Genomic DNA, 14,780 nt, shown 5'->3' on the forward strand with positions numbered 1-14,780 from the left:
TGAATGCAAGAAATTATTCAGACATTCTGAGGACTTTAATAATATGCTAAATTTGTTATATTTCTTGGTAACTCTTGGTTATTGTGCTTCATGCTGCGTTTGATTCAGGTTGAACATTTCCAAGTCGAATTTTCTTTGTTTTAAGTTTAAAATCGAACGCAAATGCAATCAACACCATAAGAAACGAGTCTTCCTGTGACAGGCAGCATCATCACTAGAGCTTAATTCAATACATCAACAAAATGGAAGAGGTTGAATGACGGAAGTAAAAAATATTTGACATCCATATTGCACTGAACATATTACAAATGATGCCTGGCTAGCTGTTTGCTCCTGATTCAGGTGTTTATGCTGAGCTAAGCTGGCCATCTTCTGGCTGTAGCTTCATATTTAGTACACAGAGACGGGAATGGCGTCAAACTCACCATCTAACTCTCATCAATAAAGTAGATATTTCCCAAAATCATAATTTTAAATGAGATGTTGAGCAGATTATCTATAAAATTTATACCACATTTGACATTTCATGGTTACTTCAGGTTCTCTAGTTTTGAAGAATAAATATCTTTCTGAACATCAGTAGTATGTTGAGTATTTCCACACTCAAATTAATTGTGGCGGGTGTATTTGGGAATTTTGTATTTTTGTGTATCAGTCCATGTTGTGTTGACAACAGAATAGTCGGAAATGATAAGACTTACAGCTTCATTAATAATTGCATTGCTGATCGGAAAGCGAGTCTGCGCAATCACCTGTTTAATGCCTGCAATTATGATCTTTTCTCTGAAGTTAGAAAAAGTTAATTCCTCCTTCTGAACCAGTCATATCTCATCTTCCATCTGCACCATCTTCCTGCCCTACTGATATGTTAATGTTTTGCATGTAAAAGATTTTGCATGTAAAGTCTCATTGAATGTTGTCTGTACTCTGTTGAGCTTTAAAACATCTCTGTTGTGTTGTGTCACAAACGAATAGTTTACAGCGTGTACTAAAAGTCCAACAAAATCTGACTTCCTGTATATATAAAGTATTTATTCATCTTATGTGGCTCATATTGCAAAATTTCTGATCTCAATTTAATAACTAATCAGTGAATGCCGGTAATCTACTGTGAGGATTCTTGGCTTTATGGTCAACCAACATGAATCTGTTTACGTTCTGCATAGTAGGTAGAGATTGTGGGGTTGAGTATAATTTTAATGTGGCCGTCTTTTTTAAAACAACTTTGCTTTAAAGGCTGAAGTGGCACTAAACAATGAGCGCACAACAAGCCAGTAGCAGTCCAGCTAAAAATGACACAATGTTCCAGGAATGTTTTCAATCTGTTCTTAAAGGTTTGATAACTTTCCCTAAAAACATTCGAAAACCCACTAAAAACATTTGAATACTGCTCCCACAAAACATTTGTATAATGTATTTAAATGTTATCCTACTCTAAAGTACTAAAACTCTGGAATTCATTAAAGAACAAACCATGCTACCGAAAAGAATCAGCAATAAGAATCAAGTCAAAATGTTCTGATAATGTTATGAAAAACATTTTAATAAATTTTGATATTTTTTGAATGTTTTTAGAAAAAACTTTACTCAACCTTTAAGAAGAACATTATGAGAACAAAAGAAACAGAACAAGAGCATGTCGTAATATCCTCAGAACAAAACAAACTCTATCTGGGAGCATCAACCTTCAGCTGCTGTGTTCACTGTCCTCTGGAGAACCAACAGACTGCTGTGTTCTCCTGTGACCGATGTGACACACCCTCGTTAAATGTGGTTTGGATTTCTTTTCAACAAAAGCAAACTTGTCTCTCTGATGACACATCATTTCTTATTTACTTATGCTCCCATTATACAAATTATAACACTGCAGCTTTGAAAAAAAAGGTGTTTGAATCCACGTTTCCATGCACTGCCAACACCGCAACAGACCTTTCTCAAGACAGACATTTTGTATGAACTATAAAAACACAGGCGTACGTTATAATATGATGCACAGCTCCATCCCATTTAGATGTAATCAAAGTCGTGCCACTGACACATCTTACTGCACTGCCATCGTAACTCATGTTATTACTTGCACCTGAGTTTAAGAAATTGAAACGTGGTTTGTATTATGTCTACTGCAAGTTGTCTAGATGATAATGTGTGTAACTCCCTGTTTCAATGTTGCAACGCCTCTTGTTGTGTGATTGTTGCATGTAGATTTTGAATATGGAATTAGCTAAGAAGCACATACTGTAAATACAGTGTAGTAATGAGTACTGGATCTTTACTTTGGGTTTGGTTTTTCCCATTTGAATTTTGTATGAATTAAACAACTGAGATAAAACAGCTTTGGAGGTAGTGGTGAATGGATTTTGTTATGTTTTGACAGAGCCAGACCACAGTAGATACAAACAAATGTATCATCTGCTTGTAAAGGGTTTCAATCTTGTGAAAATGTTTACCTATTCTTTTTAATGCCACCAACATAATACATAAAGTAAGGATTTTGCACTTCTTCCTCAGCAGTTTTCTGTTTCCAATTGAATAAGATCAACCTTCTCGCCAGTAGGATGACATATTAAATCATATTACCTTCCATGTTATTTTCATTCGTGTTAGGATCTAGAATTCCAAGGATTGCCCCCCATAGGGTCCAAGTATATCGGTCTTTGCAGGATTTTTGACAAGGTCCGGAAGATTTTGTTCCAATAATCTGATATTTTTGGGCAGTTCCAGAAAAGTTCCAGCAAAGAAGCTGGTGTCAACACACAGCGGTTACATGAGGGATCTATCTCTTTTGTTTAGACTAATGTAAGCAGTGTATTATCTTGAATTGTAGGAGGCCGTGTCTTGCACAAACTAAGTACTGTGAATTTAAAAAGAAAAATCTTTTACCTTCTCAGAAGAGGTAGGCAATTTTATCTTTTTGCACACTTCACAAGTGAACGGATTAAAAACCCTTCAGTAAATTACTCCATTTAGTTAAGGTTGTTTTAAGTAAAAGCTGCCACTTATATGACAGAGTGTTTCCTTTTTTCGAGTTAAAACAATTGATAATTCGTATTCTGTTTATTGTGCTGGCTGTTTGCTGACAACCCTCTCCTTAAATTATATTTCTAAACGAGTGAGCGGACGGACTAAACCTCCTGTCAAGGGATAAGGAAGCCTCCCAGCTGCTGTGTACGTGCAGGGGCCCTTGTCCCGGCACGGCCTGGCCTGCCTGGCCACAGAAAAGCAGCGGTTTCCTGCGAGCAAGGGAGGACCGAGCCAAGCACCAGCGGGCGGAGTGAAAGTGCACACGTGGACACGTGGGACTGGCATGAGTTCCAGCCAATGACTGTGCGGGCTGGTGACGCCGCTCGCGCCGGCCATCCAATGGGATGGTTTATTGGAGAGCCTAAACTGTTTAGAGTCGGAAAAATTAAAAGGGAAAAAAACGGTTGTGAAACGGATCCAGTCTGGAAGCTGCTGGGAACCAGACTCGGAGGATTTTACAGATGTTTACTTCGTGTCTCGCTGACGAACAGAACAGAAATCTTTCTTCTCTGCCTTTGGAAAAATAATTTGTGTGATTGGAAAAATGAAGATACTTTAATTTTTCTGCGTGACTGTACTTAAAACAACTTTTCATATCCAGAGGCAAACAAACTTAGGTAAGACCCCCATATTTATTTTACAATGAAGGAATACAAGACTTCCTGTACAGTAACTGTGATTTACAGCCAGGCCTATTAGATGCAACACTCTCACTTCTAATACACTCACTGCCTTTACGTCTAATAAAAAAAGAGTAGAAACGTTTCCATGTACCATAAAACTTTCATGCTGTGTTCTTCATGTTCAATTCTCCCTCAGAAAAATACTAAATGAGTTGCTCTTAAGGTTTGAGACTGTTTAGGAAGCTTAGCACTGTCTGTGTGTCTTATTTCAGAGAAAAAACTAACTCAACACAAACGTTTTTGAAAGCCCAGTCTCTGTTTTTCAAACAGCTGGGATGTGTTAAATGGAAAAAGCCTCATCATTTCTATCCCCTTTAAATCCGTGAGGCCAGCAGATCCAACACTAGAGTCTAATGTTCCCCAGAGGGAAGTTCATGCTGTAACCAGCACGTTAAAAAAAAAACACCCCTACCCATAACTTCATTTCATGTTCTGCTTGGTAGTTTAAGTTAAAATGAAGCGTGGCAGTCAGTTAGTAAAGTAATAAAGATGCAGTAAAGTGCAAGCTGGACATACTGAGGTGGAAAACCTCAGAGTTTCTCTTTACTCCATTACTTGAGTGAAGATACTTCCTCCTTGTGCTCTGATTAGAATATTCATTTATTTACTGAAATCCTTGTCATAAAGAAGTGACACCTGCAACCAAGACGGCGGAGATGTTGTTGTTCATTTTGTGAGTAAATTGGCCAAACATTGATGGGTCTTCCAGTAGCAGTGGCATGAGAGAGGGATGATCGCCATGGCGACTGAAGTGTTTTCCTCAGCCTGGAGGGCCTGCAACAGGCAAAGGGCCGTCTGACACAGATGGGCTCAGTTTAACATCTCAAACAATCTGTTTTTTATTGAAGGTCCTCCTTCAAAAGGTTCTCTTTGTTGCTGGGCAGAATATTTTCTGTCATCTGCATCACAAAGGAGAGTACAGCCATGCACCTCATTAATATTCTCTGATCACGATTGATGTTACTCCTGCTTTGAGACTTTCCAAATCATTACTGAAGGGGACTAAAGTGTAAAGCTTTTTTCAACTCTTTAAAGTCACTTCATATTTACAGTTAAACTGTGAGGGAGGTGGAAGGGTTTGCAATGTCAGCCGTTTTATTTGGAATATTTTTCTTTTACTGGACTTTTCTTTTTGTGTAACGTGTAAATATAAATCACAGATGATGACAGCATGATCTTCACCCACAGACCGCAGCCCATATAAATCAGGTGCAGGTTTAATTCTCACGGAAATGAGGATTAATCATTACCAAGAAGAACCTGTAGTCGGTCAGATGATGCTGCACGCCTTTTCATGTCCCAAATGAGAAAAGAGCTCTTTATAAAAGAGTGCATGTAAAGAAACTAGTTTCCATTTTTACTTGTAAAGGTACAGGTTTCCTTCACCGTGTAAACACCCTTCTACAAAGTCTGCTGAATGGCTGTTGCCAACACACACACACACACCAATTATGTATGATTATGCTGTTTAACTTAATTACAGACACTCCTCCACTTTTCCATTCTTATTTCTTATTGCTTATGTCTAAAAGTATATCACCATTCCTCCTTCCAAGGTATAAAATACCTGCCAAATTGTAAATAAGATCAAATTATCTTGTATGCGTGGATACATTTCCTACTACCATTTCAAGGAAACTATTTTGATCCAACAGTATGTGGGAAATTCTCCGTTATAAAACAAGAAAACATGTTTTCAGGTCTGGAGATCGTAGATTAAATCTCAAAAACTATGGAATTGTGAAGAACAGGTGCTCATAGATGTCTTTCTTCCTGTGATACAGGTGTCGTGAGTCATGGGCAGCTTCAAGGGCCATGCTCTCCCTGGCAGCTTCTTCCTAGTAGCTGGGATTTGGTGGACAGGAAAGTTCTCTCTCTGGTACGCCACCCGCAGGAACAAGAACATCGGTTCCACTCGACTGACCAGCCGAGCCTCACAGCGACGCCTGGAGATCATTGAAAGCTCGGTTATGCTCTTCTTCTCCTTCGTTGGTGAGCAGGTCTCTCTATTCCTTTGCTAAAGAGAAAAAAAGCCTCGTAACTCGTGTTTTTAAATGTGCATCGGAGGACTCTTCTGCAAATGTCCAGCACGCACCGAGACAATTCAGAGTCCTGATGTATTCAGTCTTTACTGAAGGAGATGTGAGTGTGTCCTCTGCTGTGCTCCTCAGGGATGCTGGCGGAGCAGTTCGCAGCGGATGGACCGCGGCTGCAGTTGTACGACTTTGAAGAGAAACACTGGGAGCATCTGATGAACTGGCAGCACGCCACCATGTACCTGTTCTTTGGCCTAGTTGGGACTGTGTCTCTGGTCATCCACACCACAGAGGCAGCTCCTCTGGCCCTGGACAGGTTGATGCTGGCTATCGCTTTCTTCAATGAAGGTAAGAAGAACGATACATACTGTATATTTTTTTTTATCATCAGTCCCTTTGATATTATTCATAGTTCAGTGACTCTCTAGCTTTTATTTGAAGACACCCTTTGCCACCACAGCCCCACCTGATCCCCACCTGTTCATCACCACCCATCATCTTTGTTTGAATTGATTTTAACTGGGTGTTAACAGTATTTTTTCATCCATTTGAACTGTCAAGGTTCACTTTGGTTTTATTAAGTTTGCATGTGTATTTGCCAGAAGCTGTGCATTTTGATCATTTATCTATTAGCCTACTTTCTACTAACTTCAATGTATTGTTTTCTTTTAGCTGTTTATTTTAACTGTTAACTTTAGCTATATTATTAATTCTTTACCCTTTACTTTTAGATAACCATTTCAGCTTAGCCATCTGTTCATCTATTTATTCATTACTTTTAATGAATGTTAACTGATCTGTATATCCATTACCTTTACTACTTATTTCAAGATAGTTTTAGTAGTTAGCTAAAAGTACCTTAAATTGCACTCTTAGATAACTACTTCCATTGTTTATTCATTCATTTTTCTATCTGGAGTTATTTCAACCATTAATCCATAGCTAACGGTAATTTGTTTAAATCTATATTGATCACTTAGTTAGCTATTTCAAGTATACAGCCATTACTAACCAGTTTAACCATATATCCATAACTTTTATCTGACTTTTTGAACTGCACTTTGAATACCATCAACTATGAGTTTTCAATCATTTATGAACTACTTTTAGCAAGCTTCTCTGATCATTTAAATTTTTTACAGACTGTCCACTCTTACTTGTGATGTTCAAGTTACAGCTAACTGAATACGTCGATATACAGTTTATATGCAAATAGAAATGTCTGTGTTTTTTGTTTTTTTAACATATTTGCAGGTGTCCCCTGGTAATTGCAGATGTACCTTCAAAGGTGCAATTACCTCAGGTTGAGACCCACTGATTTATACCATGGACAGAGTATATCTTACGTTTTAGAAGGCTATAGTTTAGTAGCTCAGGCATCTTAGATTGGCACATGAATATACGGCTGTAACTTTGGATGAAAAACTTAAATGCAGTGAAGATGCCATTTGACAATAATGACAATAAATGCATTAAAACATATTTTACATTGATGCCTTTCATGCGGGTTTTTTTTTTGCTTTCAGGATTTATTTTCCTGTACCACCTCCACGGCAGGAGCATGCTGGATGTCCACGTGCACCAGCTCCTTCTCTATGCCATCTTTGGCGACGCTGTTGTTGCCTTCCTGGAGGTCTTCCACCGAGGTAACATCATCCTGGAGCTGCTGCGCTGCACCCTCACGATCCTGCAGGGAAGCTGGTTCTGGGAGGTAAATCCGAACAGGTGCCGATATATAAACAGAAGTTCATGGTAGTACCTGTACATTAAACTCCTGACATCCCCTTCTCTTTGGCCACAGATAGGTTTTGTTCTGTACCCTCCTCGTGGCCCAAAGTGGGACCTGGATGATCACAACAACATGATGTTCGTTACCATGTGTTACTCGTGGCACCTCGCCTTCGCCATGCTTGTCGTGAGCGTGCTCTACTGCACCGTCAGCTGGTGAGAACCTGCTCCACATCTGCTGCGTGTTTATTTGTCCTGGAAATCTTACAGATTTCATCCATCAACTTGAGTACTTCCACTAGCGCTCCCTTACAACAGTTTACGTTACGTTTGACTCTGGTATTTGTTGTGCCTTCTCCCTTCAGCGTGGTGCGCTCCAGATTGAAGAGGACTCCTCCAATGGAAATGGGACTCCTGAAGACCAGAGAGCAGGATCCAGAGTCCGAAGATGAGATTTTATGAAGAGGACTGCTGTGCACCGACATTGTGGCTCATGAATATCACAGTTAAATCAGGGATGTGATGCTCGCTGTCTCAGTGGCAGCAGTGCGACTAGAATAAAGGCACGCAGACAGAAAAGGGATATGGACGTGATTTCTGGATAGAAATATATCTCTACGTCTGCTTTATCAAATCAGCTGTAAATCCCCACTATCCAAACTCTCATTGTTCGTTGCTTTTTATTGTACAGTGACTTCATACTTTTCATTTACTGTCATATTTTTGTTATTAATTTGCACATACAGTACAAGTGGACATGAACATATAAGAGTAAGGTTTTTATGACTCATCATTTTGGTGTTCAGTAGTGCCATATTGTGGTCAAAACAATCATATAACTTATATTTCTGGAAAGCACGTATCTACATTTTTTTATGACTGTTTTGTTGTTGTATCATAATGTCACACTTATGAGTCAAACCCAAATGCCAAAGCATAAAAATTCTATTAATCCATTTTAAATATTTATATTTTTCTATTTGACACCAAATGTATTGTTGTTGCTTATTCTTTATGACGTATGTTTCTCAACCCAGAGTTTATAGTAAGCATCATACACTTTTCTGTCACTTGAAAAGTTATGTAGAATTCATGCTTTGCTGAGAGACATGAACAAAATCAATGTTTACATGTCCCTATAAATGTTATTATCATTCATGAATCACATAATCATCTAAAGGATGCAGTAAAAGTATCCTAAAGTTGATAAATTGTTCCTACAGACTTGATTTTGTCAGGGCAGGACAACAGATTACATATCTACTGGCAACAGGCTTGAGTAAAGATCTTCTATGTTAAATATGATGTAACACTCCATGCTTAAAAAGGAGGCTGTGTGTGTGTGTGTGTGTGTGTGTGTGTGTGTGTGTGTGTGTGTGTGTGTGTGTGTGTGTGTGTGTGTGTGTGTGTGTGTGTGTGTGTGTGTGTGTGTGTGTTGCTTTAAGACCGAAATTGACTTTTTCTGCAGGTTTACTCTGATTATACCAATCGGGGTGGTTTGTTGAGGATGACAGAAAATAATGAAAAAATATTAATCAAATGTGTTGTTTATCTGATTTAACAGTTCAAAAGCCAAAGATATTCTATTAATTATCACAAAATACGGGAAAAAAAACAGCAAATCCCCACAATTAAAGTAAGTATCGTTGCATAAAAATTATGCCACCATCAAGAGACCCTGATTATTTATTTTTTGAGTGATAAACAACGAATGAGATAAACATACGTATGCTACCAGACATGATGTAGGATTGATCTAAAATAATTACTTATTTTAGATCAATCATTATTATAAGTAAAGTAAAACATTGTAGTTTTCAAAAATAATTTATTTAAAGTTGCCTGCTTGCTTTGGTCAACTTTTCCCCATTTGTGCAGTAAAATTGATTCTCATGGCTGAAAGCAAAACAAAAATCAGAGTGGGACCTCTGCTGCTCCTCTACTCAGGTGTGACTAACATGAAGTCCCCCTCCTGGCCAGGTGAGGTACTGACAGCTCCTCCGGCTCACTGCCGGCTACCACGTGACGTTGTTGTCAAGCCACACATATTTAAGGAAACCCGACAAACTTTCTGTCAGTCCAGGAAACAAATCAGGCTATTTATCAATCCAGTCGGCTTTAAAGGATCTTCGGCCATGGATAAATTAAAATCGGTTTTAAGCGGTGAAGAGGCAAGCAGTAATGACCGGACCATTTTACAGGTAAAACTAAACTTTTACTAAAGTGTGATCCCAGCTGGGTCTCTTAACTGATCATGAACTCAAACCTCTCCTGATGCAGAATGTGAATGAAGCCTCGACTCTGGCCTGGGGTACACGTTTGAAGGGATTCATCGCCTGCTTCGTGGTGGGAGCCGCGTGCACAGTTTTGGTAATTATCTCATTTATTTATGATCATTTCTACAACGATGTTCTGTTGCTCCCCACAATGAGGAAGCCTGCAGGGAGAGCTGAGGTGGACTTACTGGTTCTTCTTGCTCTGAGGAATGTTGAAGATGTTAATTCATTTGGCTGCACTAACTCGTCCTGCCTTCACGCGCCGACTGCAGCTCACAGATGAAACATTACATGTGATCCACCAGGTCAAGAATCACCTGCCTTCATGTGTGTCTTGCAGGGAGTGTGTATGCTCTTTATCCCAAAGATTGGGCTCATTCTCTTCGTCGTCTTTTACACATTTGGAAACGTAGCTGCTTTGGGCAGGTCAGTTCCAACAACAACAACAACACCTTGCATGAAAAAAGTTACATGTAAACAGCTGATGAAGAAATTGATGGGTTTATTTTAAGGAAGACTATCTATTATATTTAGTATTGATGGGGACATATTGAAGACGCATTTAAAAAGACATTTTTACACATTTGTATTTTGCCCAATAGCACAATGTTTCTGATGGGGCCAGTCAAGCAGCTGAGAAGGATGTGTGACAAAACAAGAGCCTTGGCCACCGCCATTATGATTGTAAGTGCACTTAAATAACGTATTTTTCATTCAGAAGGCTTTTAACCCTGTAAATGTATCTGGCCTCATTCACAAGTCCACTGACTTCCTGAAGAAAATGAATGAGGAAACTGTTTTGACATTCAGGTTGACTAAAAACGGAGTGATCCTTGTATACTCAGGTAGCGTACTCGAGCACAATCATATGAGGGGCACAAAAGTCATACAAAATGTTTGTTAACAAAAGATGGACTGTGTTACTTTTATCATATGAGTTGAGGTGATAAGAAGTAAATATACTACTTAGAATTTAAAGTTTACTAGAACCACAGTGGTTTGAAGACTTTAAAAAAGTATCGTATAAAGGCGTGTTTCATAGAGAGGGGCAAAAAAACCTATATATTGAATTATAGAAAGTTGTCAGTTTGTTTTTCCCAGATTTGTTCCAGTACTTATCATATAACTTAAGATATCCTTTCTCTCTAGCATACATAACACTTGGCTTAAAGCAATATTAAAACATTAAACTTGACAATGATTATGGATTAAGTGCTAAATTAGGCTAGGAAGATCATAAACAAGATGAACAATGAATATTTGCAACAGTCTATTCTTAAAACATGCATTGCTGTCAAAGGTGTCTTTATCATGATCTTAAAGCAGCAGTGTGAGGACTGTACTGTAGGGGAGGAGGATGTGCTTTAACATGACATTATAATGCACCTTATCCAAGCTCAAGAAATTATTTTTAAATGTACAGCTCAGGTGTCAAACTGTAAGAAAGGTAATTCAACTTCAAATTTTACACTACATTGGTACAGTCACACCCAATAATCTGATATGGCTCTGCCCTGGTGTGAACAGGATGGATGTGACTCCTTACCTGTGGTCAGTATTAAATATGAAGACCCCCACCTGCATACAAACAGTCATAGTTATATATTTTCTTGGGAAAAAACTTGAAAATGTGCAACAAAAGCAAACACAATGTTCCATCTGCTTTCTGGCAGTAAAAATGGAAAATCTCAATGAACCGAATAAAAGACTAAGAATGCAATATATATATATATATATATATATATATATTATGAGCATGATTCCCTTTATTTGTTTTTTTAATGAAAGGCCATAAATCAGTGTCCATTCTCTAGAAGACAGTGTTGTTGATTGCATTTGTCCCGTTCTTGCTCCAGACCTGCCTCGTGTTGACTCTCTGCGCAGCCTTCTGGGTGAGTGAATCACTTCTCACTATTTTCTGTGTTAGCAGCTAATTTGTAGAATGTTTTAACTTCAGTCTTTCACAGCGATCTTGTTTTCTTTCCTCACAGTGGAAGAACATTGGACTTGCTTTGTTATTTTGCGTCTTGCAAATCTTATCATTTTCATGGTGAGTCACTATTCCTTGTGAATTTGAACTGATAAATTACTGTTAATTTGAGACATAAAATGTGTTTTGTTTGCAGGTACAGTCTGTCATACATCCCGTGGGCGAGGTTTGTCATTTTAGTACTATTTATACAAACCGTCTGCAGAAACATTGAGTATCAAAGTGTCATTCAAAGCCTGTCTCTGTGTCTGATTCATGTAAATTACTTTCCAGGGAGGCCATCATGAAGTTGGTGGCTGTCTGCGTGAAGTGAGCCTTTGTTTGTGGCGACGGATCCGGCTGGATGACGTGTTTTTAAAGAAAGCGGCAGGTCTCTTCTTTAAGTTACTGAAACAGCCTCCTTGTGATTCTGCTTCAGAGAGTCTGGGACTCTTCTGCTGCACGGCCACCTCTGTTTACAGGAGGAACATCTCCAAAGATGTTTCTGTTGTCTTTTTATGTTTCATTAATTAACTGATTGATTTTTAGAACTGTACCTTCCAAATGAAACTGATTTGAATAATTGTGTGCTTTCTTTATATTTGTAATAACTCACAATTTTAAAGGTTTTGTAAAGCAACACATGACTGTGTCATATAGAGGATATATGCTAGTGAAGAAAGTGCAGGTTTCAGCATGTACCGTATTTCCATGAGTCTTTTCTTCGATCAATTGTTATCAATAATCTGAACAATATTTATGTTAAACACAAATATCTTGGTCTTAAAACAAGTCACTAACACTGCACAAAGGTTGGCTTATCACAAATTACTGTATATTTAAAGACAAGTCACAGATCACTGTTCTAATAGCAAGCAGAGTTAGACTGTGGCTCCTGATAGTTTCTTTGGGAGTTATACATTTTAACCATTGTTAATTTTTACAGTTTTAAAGCTATTTTGAATTTTACAAAAACACTTCTTTATGAGGTTAAATTGTTTTTGTCTGTTATTTAGCAAAATCTTGTGTTTTAGTGTTTCACTTTTAAATGAATCTCCTTTCCAGAGAAAAAAATATCAAGAAAACTTTATGTTGAAGGGATTGCACAGAAATACAAAAACACCTGTTCATGCTGGGGCCTGTGTTTGTCATTATCTTTCTTACCAACTATTAGTGAACTCTGCTATTAATCCATCTAATAATATGGGTCGACCTGGAACAAAAACGTTCATTACTAATGGTTGCATCCAAACCATTCTTTTTTCTATCTGACTTGTGTGTATTTGTACAACATTGCATATTTATAGGTGTGTTTCTATGCATAAATGAGACAAGTTGAAATAAATGATCAGGGGCCCGTTTGAACATCTTAACAGATTTTGGTTTGTGCTGGTATTCCTGTTCCTGTCCCCAAACAGATCTGTTCCCAAATCAGTTTTAGTGTGATGTAGGACAAAAAGCCAGAGTCCAAAGTTTATCTGAGGTAAATAGGAAGCTTGAGCTGTGTGACTCAAATCAAGTCAAGTCCGGAGGATATTTTCTGAAGTAACAGTAACCTTCCACTGCAGCTCAGCGATTGATTAAACGTCACCAAATACAGCCCCAGGCAGGCCCTGAGCCCCCAACCTTGCACCGCCATCCTCTCCTGGAGGAAAAAAAGTGGCGTCCGAATTCTTTCTTTGTCTGGTCACTTATAAATTATCACCATCAACAGTACAAGTTACAATTTCAACCATCAATCCCGACCTTGACGAAGTAGCACCTTCACCAGATGAGCTAACCTGCCCGTTAGATGAGAAAATAAGAAGCTGCAGCTGCAGTCACGTGTGATCCACCTTCATCAGCAGGAAACAAGCTGTTTGACTCTTTGTACCTGCGACTGTAGGTGAAGTGAATCTTCGTCATAACAAACCTCCGTCTGCCTCCACATCCTCCTCTGCACGGCTGCAGTACTGGACTCTGTGTGAACTCTGTTCCTGTTCCACTTTCTCTGCCGATGTTTGATCTTCAGCGCTGAAGATGGTCCAGCGGTCTTCAGAGAAAGAAAGGAAGACATGTGGGCGGGAGTTCGAGTCCCGCCGAAGGTTGGAGGGTGACTTCAAAAACAAATTGGGTATGGAAAATGAACCCACGCTGATAACCAACAAGAAATCAAAAACGCAAAATCGATAAAACCTCAAATAAAAAAAAAACAAGCAAAGCAAAACAAAAACTCCAGCAATAAACTGTAACAATATTAATTTAAACAATAGTTAAAAAAATCCACAAAATAATAATAAAAAAAATTCTTGCAGCTTTCAGAGACCTCAAGTCACAGCATAGTGGTGCAAACAATTATAAAATAAGTAGACCTCACACTCTGATGGTTATTTATGAACTGAGAAAATTATAATGTAATATTAACCCAAATCTGTTAAACTCAGACCCTCATGGATTATTCATTAGAGTTCTTTAATCAGACAGGATTATTTCATTGTGGCACAATTATTGTGGCAGAGTCAGTAAAGCGCTTTCCCATGATGTAAAATGTCAGAGGTTCATGTCCTGCTTTAAACAAAAATACAGAATATTAAGTGTCACTGTCTATTCTTTATTGTTAATTTTAATTTGAAAAGATTAAACTTTTTATTTTTTTTTTAATTTTTTTTTTACCATTTGTGCTTTTAAGTTATTTAAATTGTATTTAATATTGATCAATTTACAACATGAGATAATGCAGCGAACTTCAGTTATTGTTAATTGCCTGAGGGTGGCAGCAGAGGATCATTTATAGCCTATAATGATATAAAGTACTGTATATGCTTTTGTAAGAAAGGAAGAAAGAAAGAAAAAACCGGTATGGTATTCTACATCACAGGAGGGCTGAGTGGTCTGATAGCCAGGTGGGCAAAGCAGAAGGTTGCTGGTTCAAATCCTGTCATGCATAAAAAGTCTCAAGGATCTTTCAGTGTTAGTAACTGCCTTTTGACTGTTGAAAGTAGTTCTAGGTTTAAAAATAATTTTCATATTTTTAACTTTAGGTTTTAAAATAATGAACGTTTTTCTAACTTTTACAGGAACTCCAAAC

The 14,780-nt window shown here is 38.2% G+C and overlaps 2 protein-coding genes across 2 annotated transcripts; both read left to right on the top strand.

Annotated features, from left to right (window-relative positions):
* Positions 1–3,439: 3,439 nt before the first annotated feature.
* On the top strand, positions 3,440–9,077 carry tmem45a (transmembrane protein 45a). Its single transcript, XM_069703930.1, has 6 exons — positions 3,440–3,638; positions 5,489–5,696; positions 5,876–6,088; positions 7,267–7,451; positions 7,542–7,684; positions 7,834–9,077. The coding sequence occupies exons 2-6, from the start codon at positions 5,501–5,503 to the stop codon at positions 7,928–7,930; spliced, it is 834 nt and encodes a 277-aa protein (XP_069560031.1). The 5' UTR covers positions 3,440–3,638; positions 5,489–5,500; the 3' UTR covers positions 7,931–9,077.
* A 434-nt stretch (positions 9,078–9,511) lies between these two features.
* Positions 9,512–12,850, top strand: sft2d2a (SFT2 domain containing 2a). The gene is made up of 8 exons (XM_069703932.1): positions 9,512–9,669; positions 9,749–9,838; positions 10,085–10,170; positions 10,347–10,428; positions 11,601–11,636; positions 11,736–11,794; positions 11,871–11,900; positions 12,008–12,850. Exons 1-8 carry the CDS (start codon positions 9,604–9,606, stop codon positions 12,045–12,047), a joined length of 489 nt encoding a protein of 162 aa, XP_069560033.1. The 5' UTR covers positions 9,512–9,603; the 3' UTR covers positions 12,048–12,850.
* The last annotated feature ends 1,930 nt before the right edge of the window (positions 12,851–14,780 follow it).

The sequence above is a fragment of the Brachyistius frenatus genome, unplaced genomic scaffold, assembly GCF_029030835.1.
Source record: "Brachyistius frenatus isolate BFR_SWC_R1_liver_20210118 unplaced genomic scaffold, ASM2903083v1 Contig_49, whole genome shotgun sequence".
NCBI lineage: Eukaryota > Metazoa > Chordata > Actinopteri > Embiotocidae > Brachyistius > Brachyistius frenatus.